At 43.7% G+C, this 16,664-nt stretch overlaps 1 protein-coding gene across 2 annotated transcripts; it reads left to right on the top strand.

The window, feature by feature from the left end:
* The first annotated feature begins 1,538 nt into the window (after positions 1-1,538).
* CD8B (CD8 subunit beta) lies at positions 1,539-15,649 on the top strand. Of its 2 annotated transcripts, XM_050943471.1 has the most exons (6): positions 1,539-1,617; positions 6,764-7,123; positions 11,333-11,434; positions 12,178-12,270; positions 12,962-12,998; positions 15,224-15,649. In XM_050943471.1, the coding sequence occupies exons 1-6, from the start codon at positions 1,572-1,574 to the stop codon at positions 15,234-15,236; spliced, it is 651 nt and encodes a 216-aa protein (XP_050799428.1). In that variant the 5' UTR covers positions 1,539-1,571; the 3' UTR covers positions 15,237-15,649. The 2 variants fall into 2 exon arrangements, with proteins under 2 accessions (XP_050799428.1, XP_050799430.1); XM_050943473.1 differs by lacking the exon at positions 11,333-11,434.
* Positions 15,650-16,664: the final 1,015 nt, after the last annotated feature.

Below are 16,664 nucleotides of genomic sequence, written 5' to 3'. Positions count from 1 at the left end.
GGCTATTTTTACCTCATACCAAAGCTTGAGTAGGTAGAGTCTCCTTGTGAATCATACAGCGAGTCAACATTTTAAAATGAAAAATGGCAGTAAATGTTTTGTTTATTTAAAAATGAAACTCTGAAAATCCAACATCTTTTGATACCGAAAACCCCAAGCTGTTTTTTCATTTATTGTTTTCTTTTCAGTGGCAAAATGGAAAAAGGAGGAGGGGGGAGAAAAGGGGCGGGAGGGAACCATAATTGAAAAAACAAAAACGTGTCCATTTTTGTTTCTTTACTTCAAAAACCTGGACATTTTTTAATGAAAAAAAAATGAGAAAATGGGAAATTTTCCACAAAACATTTTTTGACCCTTTCTGTTGCGAGCACAAAGAATGAACAGCCTATTCATACAAAGCCCAATCCAAAACTTGCTGAAGTTGACAAGTCTCCCCCTGACTTCAATGGGCTTTGAACTGGGCCCACAGTGCTTTAGAAAAACAAGCTGTCAATCAAAAAATATCCATGACCAGTGCTTAATTTGTAATGAAAAAGGTAGCAGGGCTTAAGCAATTTTTCTACTATCATAACTGACACGGCAAGCCCAGAGGTGCCAGGGCTATGAACGGCCAAGCCTAGAGGTGTCAAAGCTCAGCCTTGACAAGTCCCGGCACAAATTAAGCACTGTCTGTGACCAACGGCATGGTAGGATTCTGTGGGATTTTCTGGAGACATGGTTTGGTCCTTGATTGTCAGGCAAGCTCTGTGCAAGGCCTGGAGAGAGGCTCACCATCTTTCCATCCGGACTCCTCCTTTGTTCTAACTCTTCTGCCATCCATCTGGCAGTTGCTTCTGGGGACTCGCCAAGGAAGATACCACCCAATGATTAATCATCCGCCCCCTTCTGATTAAAACCTGTGACCAATTCTTTTCTCACAAGTATCAGAAGGTTTGGGGTGTGAAAGAGGAAGTGGGCAAGCTCAGCACTGGAGATGGAGCAGGGGCCAGAGTGCCAGAACGATGCCTCTAGCTCCCTGACACGGTAACGCAGAGTTTGATTCTGATCTCATTTATACCCATGGAATGCCATTGATGTCGGTGAGTCGCTGCAGAATTTCCTGGTACAGCAAGAGACCCTGCTGCCAATAGTTTGTAGTGCTAGAAGCTGGAGCACGTAAGTGTGGGGAGAGGGGGCTGATGGATGAGACATTTTGCATGCCAAAGAAAGTGCCATATATGCAAATCTATGTGGAAATAGCATTAGACGTCATATTCCCATGCTGCAGAGACATGTACTGTCCAGGTCATTGTCTGAACACAGGACGGGTCAGATGGGTCTGTTTCCCACTCCCAGGCGGGTTATATACAATTTACATGTCTTAAAGGAGTGAAAAAATAACTCAATTAACCACATGTCCCTCATCATCCCCTCCCTGCTGCCTTGCTTGAGGCTAATGAGAAGCAGCTCAAACACAGGCTGTGGGCTCTGTCACACAGCCCGCCCCAACCACTCCTCCTGCTTCAGCAGACTCAGAAGCGCTCTTGTTCCAGGCTGAAAGTCACAAGCTCTCAGGTGCCCTCAGGTCCAAGATGGAGTGGCCGTGGCTTTTTCTCTACCTCTCTCTACACATCACAGGTAACAGAGGAACACGGCGAGGCCTTGGTATAGTGTTAACTAGAGCTTAACTCAAAGTGCAGGAGACTGGGAGGATGCAAAGTGCTGTAGTAACTTTGTAACCTCCTCCCCTCCATCACGTTATATCACAGCTACAGCATGGGATATTTATAATGTAGATACATTACAGTAGGTTACAGATGTAATATATTTTATGTTACATATGTATGTACAGTATTACATATTTATGTGTAATATTATAGGCTAATGTTCTAGACATAATTTGGGATTATTTTATTTCAGAGCTATTAGGATTGCCATATTATAGGATGTTATTGGTTTAGAATATATTATATTCAAGAATCATCAGGTTAAATTCTATAATCAGTTAAATCAGCATATAGCTTCAGGTGTTGAGATAATATGGTCATATAAGTACAAAGATAGATTAGATTTACACCAATGTAACTGTTGGATTTTCCCCCTAGAATAACAGAAAATATTGATATAGGATGTCATGTTTTATCATAGATATAGGATGTATTGATTAAATATACACTATATTGTAGTCATAGGCTATCACAGCTACAGCATAGCATACATTTTATCAGTATTTAGATACCAAGGTGTTGGGAGCTATAGAAATACCAATGATATGTATGTAGTAGGATGGTATATATATATGTATATAGTAGGATGGTGTGTGTGTGTGTATATATATATATATACTGCATAAAAATGCTTTATTGTTGGTTTATTATAAGGATACAGATGTTGAGTACACCCTAAGCTTGCAGATTATGTCACCCATTTTTTTCAGATCGGGCACCACAAACCATTTTATTTATTCTTTCCAGGAACAGAAACAGGGCAAAATTCTCCCCTGACTTTATTCTACAGCTTCTGCAATCCCACTGATTACAATGAGGTCACAATAAATGTAAATTAGGACAGAATAGGGGGAGTCAATGAAAGGAATAATTAATATATTATGAGATGACAGAAACAAGTTACAAATGGAATCTGGACACATGCACATCTTGAGAAATTCCAAACAATTGGTGTGCACATAAGAAACTGCTAAATACCTCTAATGTGGGGGAGGAAAACGGACTGGTTTTTATTATGGACTTTGACTGCAAATTAGTATTTATAAAGTGAAGTGCGTCATTATAGACTACGCCAGAGGGGATTTTCAAATCCACTCAGCATTGCTCTAAGTCCGCTCCCATTCAAGTCAATGTGAGTTTTACCATTGACTTCAATGGGAGCAGAGATAGGTTAATGCTAAGCGCTTCTGAAAAATCCCATCCACAATATGAAATGGACCTTTTCTTTTTATGAATGTTGGGGTAACCACATAACTCAGAAGGACAGAACAACCACGAGTAGAGAAGTCTATAAGTATCTACGTGGTGAAAAAATATTTAATAATGGGCTCTTCCATCTAGCAGAGAAAGAGATAATATGATCCAAGGGTCGAAAGTTGAAGCTAGACAAATTCAGACTGGAAATAAGGCGTAGATTTTTAATAGGGTAATTAACCACTGAAACAATGTACCAAGAGTTGTGGTGGATTCTCCATCATTAAAATTTTTTAATTGAGATTTGAAGTTTTTTCTAAAAGCTCTGCTCTGGGAATTATTTTGGGGAAGTTCCATGGATTGTGTTAAACAGGAGGTCAGATTAGATCAGGGGTTCTCAAACTTCATTGCACTGCGACCCCCTTCTGAGAATAAAAAATACTGCCTGACCCCAGGAGAGGGGACCAAAGCCTGAGCCCCACTACCCTGGGGGTGGGGGATCGGGGATGGGGGATGGCAAAGCCAAAGCCTGAGCTGCACCGCGCAGGGCAGGGAAGCCGAAGCCCCAGGGGTTCAGCCCCAGGCAGGGGGCCTATAACCTGAGCCCTGCCACCCAGGCTGAAGCCCTCGGGTTTTGGCTTCGGCCCTGGGCCCCAGGAAGTCTAATGCCAGCCCTGGCAACCCCATTAAAATAGGGTCGTGACCCACTTTGGGGTCCCGACCCACAGTTTAAGAATCGCTGGACTAGATGGTCACAATGGTCTTTTATGGCCTTGGGGTCTATGAATGAGAAGGTTACCCATCAAGCTCTTTATGGGACAGATCCTGAAAACTTTTATGCAAGTGGTCCCATAGACTTTGCAGGCACAGGAAGTATCTGCCAGAATAAGGGTTTGCAAGGTTGGGCTTCAATACATGAAAATATAATATACTGTTCACCATCATGTTATATTTACAGCATGGCTGTCTGTGTCCCTTCCCTTCAGTTTTACTTCATCATTGTCAGAGATTTTTGAGAGAGACAGAGGGAATCATACTACAAAGTCACAGGCCACATCTTTATTATAGGCTAAATCCTGCTTGCCTTCCTCAGTGTATTGCCATCGATGGGACTATTAACATGAGGAAGGCGAGAAATATTTCCTCTGCTAGTAAATATTGCCCTTACTCAGCTCAGGTAAAATGCCCGGTGACCCAATGGAAATGTTGCTTCAATAAGGACGACCAGCATTGGCTTTTTGTTTGTCACAAGGATAGATTTGGTGGTCCTTCCAGAAGCATTCATAGATCAAGCAAGCATATTGCTAAGCCAATGCTGGCTTAAGAGACCCAGACGATAGAGAATCAAAAATTAAAATGTTAAATTCCTCAATACAGCACACCAAATACGGAGCTGGTTAATGTCAATGGACTTGTAGCCACTTATACCAATTTTAAAACTGTCTGGCTCCCAATATTTGTAAAGCATTAGGAAGGTCAAAAGTCCTGTATCAAAGTCAAGACACTGATCCTGAAAGCTGGTCCAAGCAGGCAGCCTGTTTCATCCTCATGGTGCCCCACATTAATGAGGTTCCACCTGGAGACCCACTGTGATCCATCGGGCACCATTTAGGTGCACATATGTGGATTAGTGTGCGGGATAGGGGCCTGAGAATTATTATTACCATAAGTTACTGTAAATGATCCCAAGATTTTAAAGGAACGTGAGCACTTTAAAGTCAAGGGGCAAGAAATATGAGACAAGACTAGCAAGGGCAGGCCCTTAAAACATGCACAGGAAATAAATGGCTCTTGGTTGTTCAGTGTTGTTTTTACTCTGTTGCATCATATCCAGAGTTTGTTGTTTTGTTTGCTAAGAAACTGAGTCCCCCCTATTATTCTCGCCAAAGCCTGTACACGCACACCTGCACACCAAGGCAGAAAATTGTAACTGAGGTAATATTTTCCAAAGGCTGAGTTCAGTATTGCCAACCCTAAGCGTTCAAAAACCATAGTCAAGCCCTGCAAATCGCAAAGTAGATATAAAGCTCACTAATGAGAGAATGAAATTGGCTTCTTTTTTATTTTCCTGCTTGTTTTTAAGTCTGTGGAGTGACATTTTCCAGCTTTCCTCAGCAACCATGAAGGCTAAAAACGGTACTTTTGTAATGAAAGCTGAGATTCTCACATGATCTCTTGGCTCCAGGCACTGGGGCTTTAAGAAAAACACAAAATATCATCAAAAAAACTGAGGAGTCCTTGTGGCACCTTAGAGACTAACAAATTTATTTGGGCATAAGCTTTCATGGGCTAGAACCCACTTCATCAGACTCATGAAGTGGAAAATACAGGAGCAGGTATAGATGCATGAAAGGATGGGAGTTGCCCACAAAATCTTATGCCCAAAATAAATTTGTTAGTCTCTAAGGTGCCACAAGGACTCCTTGTTGTTTCTGCTGACACAGACTAACACGGCTGTCCCTCTGAAACTAAATATCATGAGACTCACAATAAAATCATCAGAGTTGACAACGTTGCATTAATATTATTGTTCAGTATCCTGTTCCGCTGTTGCTCATGTTTCCAGCTATGAAGATTCATGACATGGAATCATTTGCTTGTCTCAAAAATAAATTCTAAGAACAGTAAGTAAAAAGGCCAGAGTAGGATACTTTTACTCAAGGAGGGTAGCACCTTTCTCCACAAATATTCCCATTGAAGTCACTGGGCAAGACTGCAAACCAATAGTCCCACTAAGCAGTACCCTAGTCCTAAATAGTTCCATTGAGCTCAATGGGAGTCATTGAGAGTAAGGTACAGCTCCATGTACATAAGGGTATGACTGAATCTCCCTCTAAGAGACCATTCACAGAGTACAGTGCTACTCAATGTGAGTGAGGAGATCAACATCTGGCCCTTATTTGTTATCTATTTTATTTTAATTCTGTAACTACCCAAGCTCCACGTGCTTGCAAAACTCCGAATCCACACAGTCTATCGAATGCAACGGGTGAGAGAATAAGCAAAATAACTGCCCATCTCAATCACCAAGTCTCTGGCTGTATTCATCCATGATTAAATAACAGAAGCAGTCTGGAGAAATTATCAACTGGTATAAATTGGCAGAGCTCCACTAATGTCAGTAGAGCTACGCTGTTTTAATACCAGCTGAGGATCTGGCCCATGGTAGAATTGTCAGTATGAATGAATGTATGTTAATGCATAAAAGGCTGGATCCTCTGGGGAGCCAAGTGCCTTCAGCTCCCATTGACTTCACTATATTTTCTATTTTTATGTGTGTTTCTTGCTGCATTTATCACTTGAGTGAGCTGTAGTTCTTCTTTTGCCATGTTTTGATACCTTATCTGGAGTTATCTTCAGCCTCTTTGCTGCCTTTGCAGGCAGAGAAAATCTAACGAACAAGCTAAGAAGCTTGAAAAGAACTGGCAAAAGAAATTGAAACATGCCCAAAGAATGGCAAAGAAGCACCGACGAGAAGGAAAGGAAAAAAAATAATTTCCCTAAGCAAGATGTGAAAGCCCCATTGATTGGGATTTTTAAAAGTGGACTGGACAACGGACTAGAAATAGAACTAGTTGGTGTGATCTTCTCTACCTGTCTAAATGGGTATCAATAGAGCACCACCCATGGTAGTATCTAGGCACCGGTTACAAAATGTTGGGATGGCAAGAAGATTAATAGGGAACAATCCACCACTGGCATGAAATAGGGGCTAGATTTCCTAATAGGTCTGTTATATCTCTAATTTGTGACCCCCATAATTCCATGAACAGAGAAACTACTAAGCTCACGAAGAAATCCTTTATTTAATATGTGTAGAAATAAATATCTTGCCCATAAACATGTTATTTTCTTCCTTGTAGGTTGCCAGAAAACCCCACCTATATTTCAGACTCCACCACGTATTATAGCCCTGAACAACAGTACGATGGAATTGGTCTGTGCATTGAAAAGTGAACAGTTTACCCAATCAGGGATCTATTGGTACCGATGGAGCAAGGAGATCCAAGACTTCCAGTATGTACTATTTTCAAATGTTTTTCAGAAACACACCATCACCAACAACATCGACAAAGATAGGTTTAATGTGAGTAAAGGAAGCTCTCGGCATGCATACACTCTGAAGATCAGGAAGCTTCAGCCTTTGGACGCTGGCACATATTACTGCGCTGTCTCCCATTCCTCAGAGCTGCTCTTTGGCAATGGAACGGAGCTTAGCGTGGGTAAGTGCTGTTTCAGATTGGCGCATCCACTCCAAAATCTCACAGGGCTTGGCCAAGATGCTGCTACAATAGAAAGGTTAGAATAATAAAAATAACCGTGACAGAAAAGGTAACAGGGCACAGATTGGTGCCTAAATACTGTTCGCCTTTCTCATTGCTTTCATCGAGACTATCCACATTAGCAAAGCATGAAAGGTTTGGGCCCTAGAATGTGCTTGAAGAGATCTTAGAGACTATATTAGCCAGAAAATCTGGCAGAAAAAGGTATAGCAATAACCACTGGCTTGAATACAAAGGTAGACAAATTCAGACTGGAAGTAAGGAGTGAAATTTAAAAAGGGAGGGAGATTAACCATTGGAACAATTTACTCAGGGTTGTGATAGATTCTCCATTACTGGCAATTGTTTAAATCAAGACTGGATGTTTTTCTAAAAGATCTGCTTGAGTTCAAACAGGAATTATTTCAGGGAGGTTCTATGGCCTGTGTTATGCAGGAGGTCAGACTAGATGATCACAGGTCCCTTCTGGCCTTAGAATCTATGACTGTGAAATGTAGGGAAACTGCTTCCAGTGTTATAAAGCTGTTAATAAGTTGTAACCTTGCACCACTGTCCATTTTTCAGTCCTGATCAGAGCATGAGCACTGCTGTGCTCTGATCATTGTTATGGAATGGAGCCTTTCAAAAGAATGCTACTAGACCTGGAAGATTCATGTTTATTATCTTTCTCTAATTCCAGTGCTGTTTTTGCTCTTAACTGGATTATTTCCCCACTTGAGTTCACAGCTCATTCTCACGCACTGATTCTGTTTCTCACCTGGCATTTACCGATATCCTAACACCCCCATTAAATCATGGGGGGGCTGGACATCTCTCTCACAGGGTTGGTGATGGGATACTGAGCCTTTCATATCCAGTTCTCCCCTGGCAAGTCATGACAGGCTGATAATGGCCGACAGCTCTCACCATCCAGGGACTGTTTAGGACCCCATGTGAACTGGCACACCCTGGCAACTTGGTTGGCAGTCTCAGCAGGGAAAGCAGCTCAGGACTGATGGGGCATGGAGATTGACCTACCTTCTGATTCCTGGAGTTGGTCCTTCTAGATCAGAGCTGAAGCACATTGGTGTATCTGTGAGGGGAAGCTTGCACTGCTGATTCCTGCAATCTGATCCAGCAGGACCTTGATGCCCTGCTGATGAAATCTGTGGCACTTCTCAGAAGCACCAGGTCTACCCGCATGGCTCTGACTGCTGGTTTGACAGTGCTGCCTGTGCCTGTTCTGTGCGTAAACAGAGAATTTCAGTCCCCAGGGCCGTCAGACCAAAACCTTTTGTGAGCTCTAAATTGAAATCGGTGGGACTTTATGTGGGCTTAAGGATCTGAGCTATAGGATCCTATTGTAGGGCCTTAGAGAACCTCTTTGAAATTCTCAGACATTCAGCAATACTCTTCAATCCACAGCTTCTCCATTATGTAGCAAAGGGTAGAAAAAGCACAGCACTTTGATCACAGTACATGATCATGTGCTTAAAACCCTTCCTCGTGGCTTCACTTTGGAGCTATGCATGTCCTAAGGTGATTAAAACCTTCAGTCTAACGTGTATGTTTAGCAGGGGTATAATTGTGGCCATTGGCTTTAAAATGTTCAGTCTTCCATCTTGAGGAATCCCCAGTCCTTTGCTTGTTGCAAATAAATACACTGGCATTTACTGCCATTGCATTGGCTAACTGTGTCCCTTTTCTATCCTTGCTTACTTGAAAGAAAAGCTCTTTGAAGACAGAGGAGAATTATCTGAACAGCCAGATTAATGTGCCCTACCCAAAAACAACACTTTCGAAAACTTGCTGCTGTTGTCCAGTCAAAATGAAAACATTCAGATTTAAAACTGAGCCCAAATAGATTGAGTTTAAGAAACTGGGGTTCCCCTATCATGTGTAAGCAAAATCACACTTCAGGGGAGTTTTTCTCTTTTTCCTCTGGCATCCGTGACAAAATACTCTTTGATTTCACTTTTTAATGTCTATTGTTAAGTATAAGAGAGAGAGCTGTGTTAGTCTGGATCTGTAAAAGCAGCAAAAAGTCCTGTGGCACCTCATAGACCAACAGATGTATTGGAGCATGAGCTTTCGTGGGTGAATACCCGCTTCGTCGGTTGCATGTCAGTAATTTAACAAAAATAGGAAAGGAGTTATACAGGTAAATCCCAATGATCCAGATGCCTTCTGGGACATCTGACACTTTTGGTGTGTCCGTGTCATTAAAATAAATTGTAGTCTCTCTATGAATTTCAGTTCCAGAGGGAAAGAAATGAACTTTGGATAGCCCAGATTTTTAAATTATAACTCATATAGTCAATAATAAGCCACAGGCCTTATTTAATCACCGTTATAATCAGCAAAAAACTACTCCAAGCAGAGCTTTCTATATGCTGACAAGGGCCCAGAGTCGGAGATGCTTTGAAATCCCCTTGGGATGTTGATGTTGCAATCGGTTTGATGTGATATGCACGCGGATACTACCATGATGGATTTCAGGCCAAAACCTTATGATAGACATGTGGACAATATTCAGTCCATATTAGACTGAAGACAATATGAGCTGAAGGTAGACTAGAGAATTTTGCAGGATCAAGCCCCCGTATAGGGTTTTGTGCAGAAATATCTTTCTGGTAGCACCCCCACTTTCTCAACTATCATGGAAAATAATAAACTGTGATAGCATAACAAGCAAGAGGGAGGGATAGCTCAGTGTTTTGAGCATTGACCTGCTAAATCCAGGGTTGTGAGTTCAATCCCTTGAGGGGGCCACTTGAGGATGTGGGGCAAAATCAGTACTTGGTCCTGCTAGTGAAAGCAGGGAGCTGGACTTGATGACCTTTTGGGGACTCTTCCAGCTCTGTGAGATAGGTATATTTCCATATTAAAAAGATATGGTTTGGAAATATAGCAGAAAATGTGTTAACCCAATCTTAGGGCCAGATCCTGTAAACACTTATTACAAGATGTGGGCTGTGTCCAGTGATAAGTATATTCCTGGTAGGAAGTGTTACAGCTCAGGAGATAACTTCTTCCACCAGTATAGCATGATATCACTGCCCTTGTTCATTCAATATACTGTAATACTGGGCATTTCTTTAAATGCTATTGGCTAGATCTTGCGCTCTTTACTAACACTGAGTAGTACCATACTCACTGAAATCTGAGGTCCTGTATAATTACAAATTCACCTACCAGATATGGGATAATTGCTTGTATTTTGAAGTCATTGAAATTCTTCGGAAACTTAATGACTAGTAATTATGGTGTTTAGAAAAAATAACCAGCATGAAAGGACCCAATTCTGCACCCACACAGCAAACCTCCCATTAAATGGAATGGGAACAGGATCAGACCTCTTCACACTAGTTATTGCCCGCGTTACCCAGCCTCTATCATCCTCTTGTTAAATTTTCAAACAAATGTTTTCACAGTGTTTCTTGGCAGGCTTGGAACGTGCTCCCTGAAAACATCCACAAAACTACCTCATTAGCCTCCTTCAAAACCCTCCTCAAAACTCTCCTTTGCCATGAGGTGTCCAAGAAATTTGACAAAGGTTAGGCTGCTGGCGTGCTGTGTGACCAGAGCCTGCCAACCAGTATTGTCTCTGCTGCCTTGTACGCCTCAGTCAACCTGTCTGTATCCATCTGACAATGCTTGTTTTGGACTTACATTATAAGCTCTGTGGGTCAGGAGCCATCTTTTTGTTCTGTGTTTGCACAGACCCTGACACAACATGGTCCTGGTCCGTGACCGGGGCTCCAAGATACAAATGCTAATAACAATCCATGAGACACTTTAAATGGCCTTGCTATTCAGAGGGTAAATTCTTAGTATTGTTTTGAAAATCAGGATCCTTTAAAGTGTCTCAATCTGGACGCTCAAAATCAGGGCTCACTTTTGAAAATCTTGGCCTAAATGTCAAAACTCCTTGTCCCATATTATGACCTAAGCACTTGCCAAGCCTCAACCTTTTCTATATGAAGTTGTTGAGAGATACAAGAGTGCAACAGTTCCGTTCATTTGGGATTTTACAACAATTCCGTTCGTTTGGGAGGGGAGGGGTCCTTTTAGCCCTAAAGATTGTCAAATATTTTCCTCATTACTCTTAATGTGTCATTTAAATGTCTTCTGTGCTATGTCCCATTAATCCTATTTTCATCATTTCAGTCGACTCTTTGCCTTCCACTGAAAAACCTACAGAGAAAACGCCGCCCCCAGTGAAACCTTTGGGGTGCAAAACCTCTAGCATAACTCCTGCTAAAATGAGAGGTAGGGCACTGCCTTTCGCTGGACATCTTTGCAAAGTGTAGCGTGGGTCAAATCGATCCTGAGTGCAGTTCGGTTTAAACCAACAGTCACACTAGGAATGAAGCTGCCTCAATATATTCCATTTTCATAGCTGCCCCAACGCAACTCGGGGGTGACTCCACTGAAGTGGAGGGCACTCTCTGGGCCCTGGCACAGAGTCAGGAAACACTTCACTGAAACATGCAAGGTACAGAAAAACACAGGGATCCGGTCTCTCCCCTTGATACAGGCACGTGACTCCTACTGATGCTAATAGCAGTTATGTTCACGTCCGTGTCTGACAGAGCCTCAATACCTGGGACTGCCCCGGCCCTAGGGGCCTGCTTCAAAGGGGGATCCTCCACTCCAGGGAGGATTCTAAGGAAAAGAGATTACAGCTCAGGGCTACCCCTACCCTGGCCTGTCCACTTCTGCACATAGCCCACTCAGTCCCTGCCCAACCCCCACCCCCACCCCCACCCCTGGATCTATGGAGAAGTGGAGGGGACCCATGGGGGTGGAGGGGAAGGGCAGGACTGTATCCCTGAGGAAGCTGAGCCCCCTTCTGCGTGAAAGGAGACAGATCTATGTGTGGATCTGGAGGCACAATGCCCCCTCCCACGCCTCAGGAGAGTTTCTATCAGAGGTATTGTGTGTAGCCGGCACAATCTGCCAGCTGCTGCTGTTTTCTGTAATGCGCACTGTATGTTTCTTTTGGTTTCTAGGTTCTTCCTGCAGCGCCTTCATCTTGGCCCCATTAGTGGCATGTGCTGTAATTTTACTGCTGTCTCTGGTTGCTGCCATTCGTCGCTTTCAGCGTAAGTGCTGGGCACAGCAAATGGGTCGCGCTGCTCCCGGATCTCTTCACGCCTCTGAGAGGGGTTTCTCCATGCATGGAACTCACCTTTCCTGCTCAGTAGGGAGCACTCTCCCCTCCCCCAGCACCCTGCAGAGAGCCTCTCGTGGGTCCAAAGATCCATTTGGGAAGGAAGCAGAGGATGGGGGAGACAGATCTCGCAGGAAATCCATCATCCACCCCAAATCCCACAGGCATCTGCCCCCAAATACATGCAGCCTGGGGCTGTTTGCACACATATCCCAGTGGTGAATGTGTTACAGGCCCCTCTCTCCGCTAATACACGGAGAATATGTGTCTGTTACAACCCACAGCTACAGTGCTTCAACTGCTCATGTTTTTAGCTCTGGAGGTCCCCAGTTCAGTACCAGGTGCATCAGCCAAGATGGCGGCCCTCCCACATTTCTGCTCCTCATCTCAGCATTGAGGAGCATCTGCACCCTTCAGACAGGGCCTCAAGGAGCAGCTGCAGGCTGGGAATCCCTGGCAGGACAGCTCCAGTGTGGGAAAGGGGAGGGAGTCTTGAGGAGGCAGAGATGGCTGGGAGTGGGAGCAGGGAATATCAGGAGTTTAGGAGAGACCCTTGTGGGGTAGGAGTGCTAGGAGCCAAGGAACTCTTCTCCTGACCTAAGCTGTTGCCTGTCTCCTTTCAGACCTGCGCAGGAGACTACGGCTTCACTTCAACAAACAGTAGGTGCTCTTGGTTGCGTTCTCCAGTCCCATACACTGCAAAGAGCACAGCTGCGCTTTTCTCATGCGTGAGCTAGTGCTTACGAAAACGAATGCCAGGGAACGATCCCACGAGGTGCTGAGCACCTCCTGTATGCTGCTGTGTGTCCTCAGCTCCTGTTAAAGTAAGTGGGAATTGAGGACTCTCAGCACCTCACAGGAAGCACTCAGCACTGTACAGAATCGAGTGTGTCTGTCCAACTCCTTCGACTCATAATGAAGGCATCCCATAGGAAAGGGAGCAGTTTGTATGTTTTTCCCTCTGACTGTCTCCTGCAGGGTGGGGTAGTTTTCACCCCATTATTGCTAGGCCCAGAAAAGGCATTTTCTCTTTGTTTTCTCCCCAAGTGTTGGCTGTTTCATGTGCCGAAAGCTTAAGCATGGGCCTGTTATCACTAGAGAGGGGCTGAAAGCAAACTCTCAGGGCAGAACTCGCCACAGCTTCAGGCCTCTGGACAGAATATGATAGCTAGAGCCTCAAGGACTCCCAAGCTCGAAGGGGCTCAGATCTGAATCAGAACTTTCAACTCAGGCCCATCTGCAGATAGCAGTACGTCCATAGAGACGTAGGACACATCACATGGCAACAGACCAGTTCCCAAGTTGTGCCACTCGCAAACAAGATCCAGCCTGGGCAAACTTAGTTGGAGTCTCTCTATGCCTTGGCCACATTTTAAATCCTACCCGAGCGGATATCCCGAGAGCTGCTCTGGATGTGGTTTCCTCCCTTGTACGTGACAGGAAGTGAGCTGTGGCATGTGGGCAAAATTCAGCCCGGTTTATCCACCCAAAAATGACGTTAATCTACAGCTGCTTCCCTTCTCTATCAGCAAGGGATTACTGAGTGCGAAGGAGGCATGACTGGCAGCCACTGAATGAAAAAGGAAGAGCTGGGTTGTCCAAAGATGGGTCCTACCAGGGAGATCCGTTAAGCTGAGGAATGGTCTCCTAAGGGAAGGGGAAAGGAAGCCCCATAAATCTGGCTATTTAACACTACCCTTGATACGCCTGGGATAACAGAGTGGCAGGGGGGGTAGGCTAGAATGATGACCACAGTGACAGTCTTTCCATGATAGCAGAGCCATGTGAAAATGTTCCCATGGGCCCTTGGTGAACCTGAACAGAGGTTGTTCACAAAGCAGAAAAAAATCTATGAACTTCCTCCTCCTGAAAGTCGGACTCTCACTCCAGCTCTGAGAGCTGCATGTAGCCCCATTGAGCTCCAGGGGCCTGTACACCTTCTCTGCTCTGCCCTGTTAGCCTGTCCCCTCACCTGTTTGGCTCAAATGGCCCCTGCCCCAGTCATCAGGACTGCATTCCAGGTGGCTGCCTCCCTTCATCCAATTCTTGCTGCCCACCCTAGTCCATAGGAGTCTGCTGAGTGGACAGGGTACACATGCCATTCCAGTAGGGCAGCAACAGAAGGAACACCATGTCCCACTCCAGGGACTGCTAGAGCTGGTAGTGCCCCAGAACGTGCTCCCCAGACCTTGCAGCTTAGGAGAGTGTCTCCGCCAAACACACACACACACACACACACTGCCTTTGTTATTGAGTGGGAAGGGCTGAGCGCATCCTGCTCCATGCCCACGATGCCACTTATGAAATGGGAGGCAGCAACCAGTACTGGGCAGCCCCCAGAGAGCCTGCTTGGGAAAGCAGCCATCTTGTGCTCCGCCTTGAGGCTCAGGGAGAAAACCACCCAGTTCCAGACAGGGCCCGCAGGACATTGTCGTCATGGGATTTCTCATGTCAGTAAGGCAAGTGGGATGTAGACTCCGTGGCTACAGAGAACCCAAGCCATAGAAAGGCTTACTTAGGTAGGTTTGCTTGTCCAGCCCTTGTTGATGTAGGATCAGCACATACCATTGTTAACTGTTGTTCTGGGTCACAAATGACTTGCTAGCTTAGCGTCATCATGTTTGATTGTTCATTGTTCACAGTTTCCCATTTGCCAGGCTGTTTTTTGTTCATTATTACTAGGACTCTAGTAATGCAGAGTCTGAAAAGGGCAGTATTTTGTTCCTGGACTTTGGTCCAGACCCTCCAAGTATTTAGGCATGTAAATCCCACTGGAACCAATGAGAGTCAGGCACCCAAATAGCTGGAGGATCTGGACCTCTGTGCTTTGCAGCATGTACTCTTTGCCAAGAGGATTAACATCTTTGTATTTCCTGGTACTTTAGGGTTCCTAAGTAAGATGAATACCTGGAGGATTCTTCCGTGTTGCACATCAGATGGCTACTGTAAATGCCACACAAGATCAACACCTGGAACACATGAGCCAGGAGGAATGTTATGGAAAACAACCTGAGACTTGAAATGCAGAGTAGATATTTGTTCTCTGGGATTTACCACAGCTATATTTAGTATTCTCTCACTTACTACAGCTTACAGATTGTAGGGTCAGGTCCCGCAAAGTGCCAGCTGCCTCCTGCTGCATGCCTTCAATTCCTTCTAAAGTCATCAGGCTTTGAGGCTGCTCAGCACCTTACAGGAATAACCGCTGGTTTGCTGTATGTATTGTCATGTACAATATTGTGTAAATAGTGTTGTTGTACAATGTACTGAAAAATTCTTCTGAAGAGCTTCATGGCACTCTATACATTCAATTCCACCTAATAAACTAGCGTTTGAGCTAATTTTAGATTATTTTTTTCTCTTAAAGCCAATTGATTAGAATCTTATTGAATGTGCAAGTCACTTTCAGAACAGCCTTTTGACAGAATCGGTAATTCACTTATCTAGGAGGTTGAGTGGTTCTCAATATAGTTATAGAGCTCGGCAACATTTTATGGATGAATAGTTTATTCACTGAAAAATGCAGCTTCAGACCAACCAAAACTATTCACAAACGTGGATCAAATTTGGCAAACAGTTTCAACAGGGAAAAAAATGTTGTTTTTTTAAGTCCAAAGGTTTCATTTTGGTATTTTCAAAATGAAATGTTTTGAGTTTTTGTTTGGAAAGATTTCATTTAGAAGTTTAGGTAGATTTATTTGAAAAAAAAAAAACAAGAGGGTTAAAAGAAACTGAAAAATGAAACAAAATGAAAAAAATTGCAGGACAAACAAAAAGTTCAACCCAAAATGAAATGTACTTTTTTTCAAGGTTTTCATTTCAGCTGCCGAACTAAAAAAAACAACAACAATTATTTGTTGAGTTCTATGTACTTCATGACCAAGAGTGCTGTTATAAAAAAACTTTATCAATCTAGGCCTAGGACCATCTTTCACCTGATGTTGCTTGGAGAATAAATTGCTATTGGTATTACTGTAGCATCAAGCGTCCCCAGCTAAGATTGGGGTCCCTGCTATTTGACACTATAAAAATATAGCAAGAGCTTCTCTAAACACAGTTTTCTGCCGTTTTAATTAAATAAGGTCCAAACTGGTCTAATTAAAGTGGTCCAACCCCTTAGCGTGGATGCAATAATATTGGCATCAGAGTACTCCTGTAAATGCAGGGTATTGTACTCTCACTGTCACAAATCACGTCTTTCAAAGAAAAATTTTAAGCGGAATAAAAATGGTGTAGACCAGGCTTAAGACAAAGTCCCTGCCCTGAAGAGCTTCCAGTCTAATAGACAAGACAGATACAGAGGGCAGAGCCCAAAATAGAACCCAT

Source organism: Gopherus flavomarginatus, chromosome 3 (genome assembly GCF_025201925.1).
Source record: "Gopherus flavomarginatus isolate rGopFla2 chromosome 3, rGopFla2.mat.asm, whole genome shotgun sequence".
Lineage (NCBI taxonomy): Eukaryota > Metazoa > Chordata > Testudines > Testudinidae > Gopherus > Gopherus flavomarginatus.
The sequence above is the reverse complement of the archived record's forward strand: the minus strand, read 5'-3'. Positions and strand labels throughout refer to the sequence as shown.

Coding starts and splice junctions, on each gene's coding strand:
- CD8B (XM_050943471.1), top strand. CDS start 1,572: ATGGAGTGGCCGTGGCTTTTTCTCTACCTCTCTCTACACATCACAG. Junction 7,124..11,332: donor TGGAACGGAGCTTAGCGTGG/GTAAGTGCTGTT, acceptor TCATCATTTCAG/TCGACTCTTTGCCTTCCACT. Junction 12,271..12,961: donor TGCCATTCGTCGCTTTCAGC/GTAAGTGCTGGG, acceptor GTCTCCTTTCAG/ACCTGCGCAGGAGACTACGG.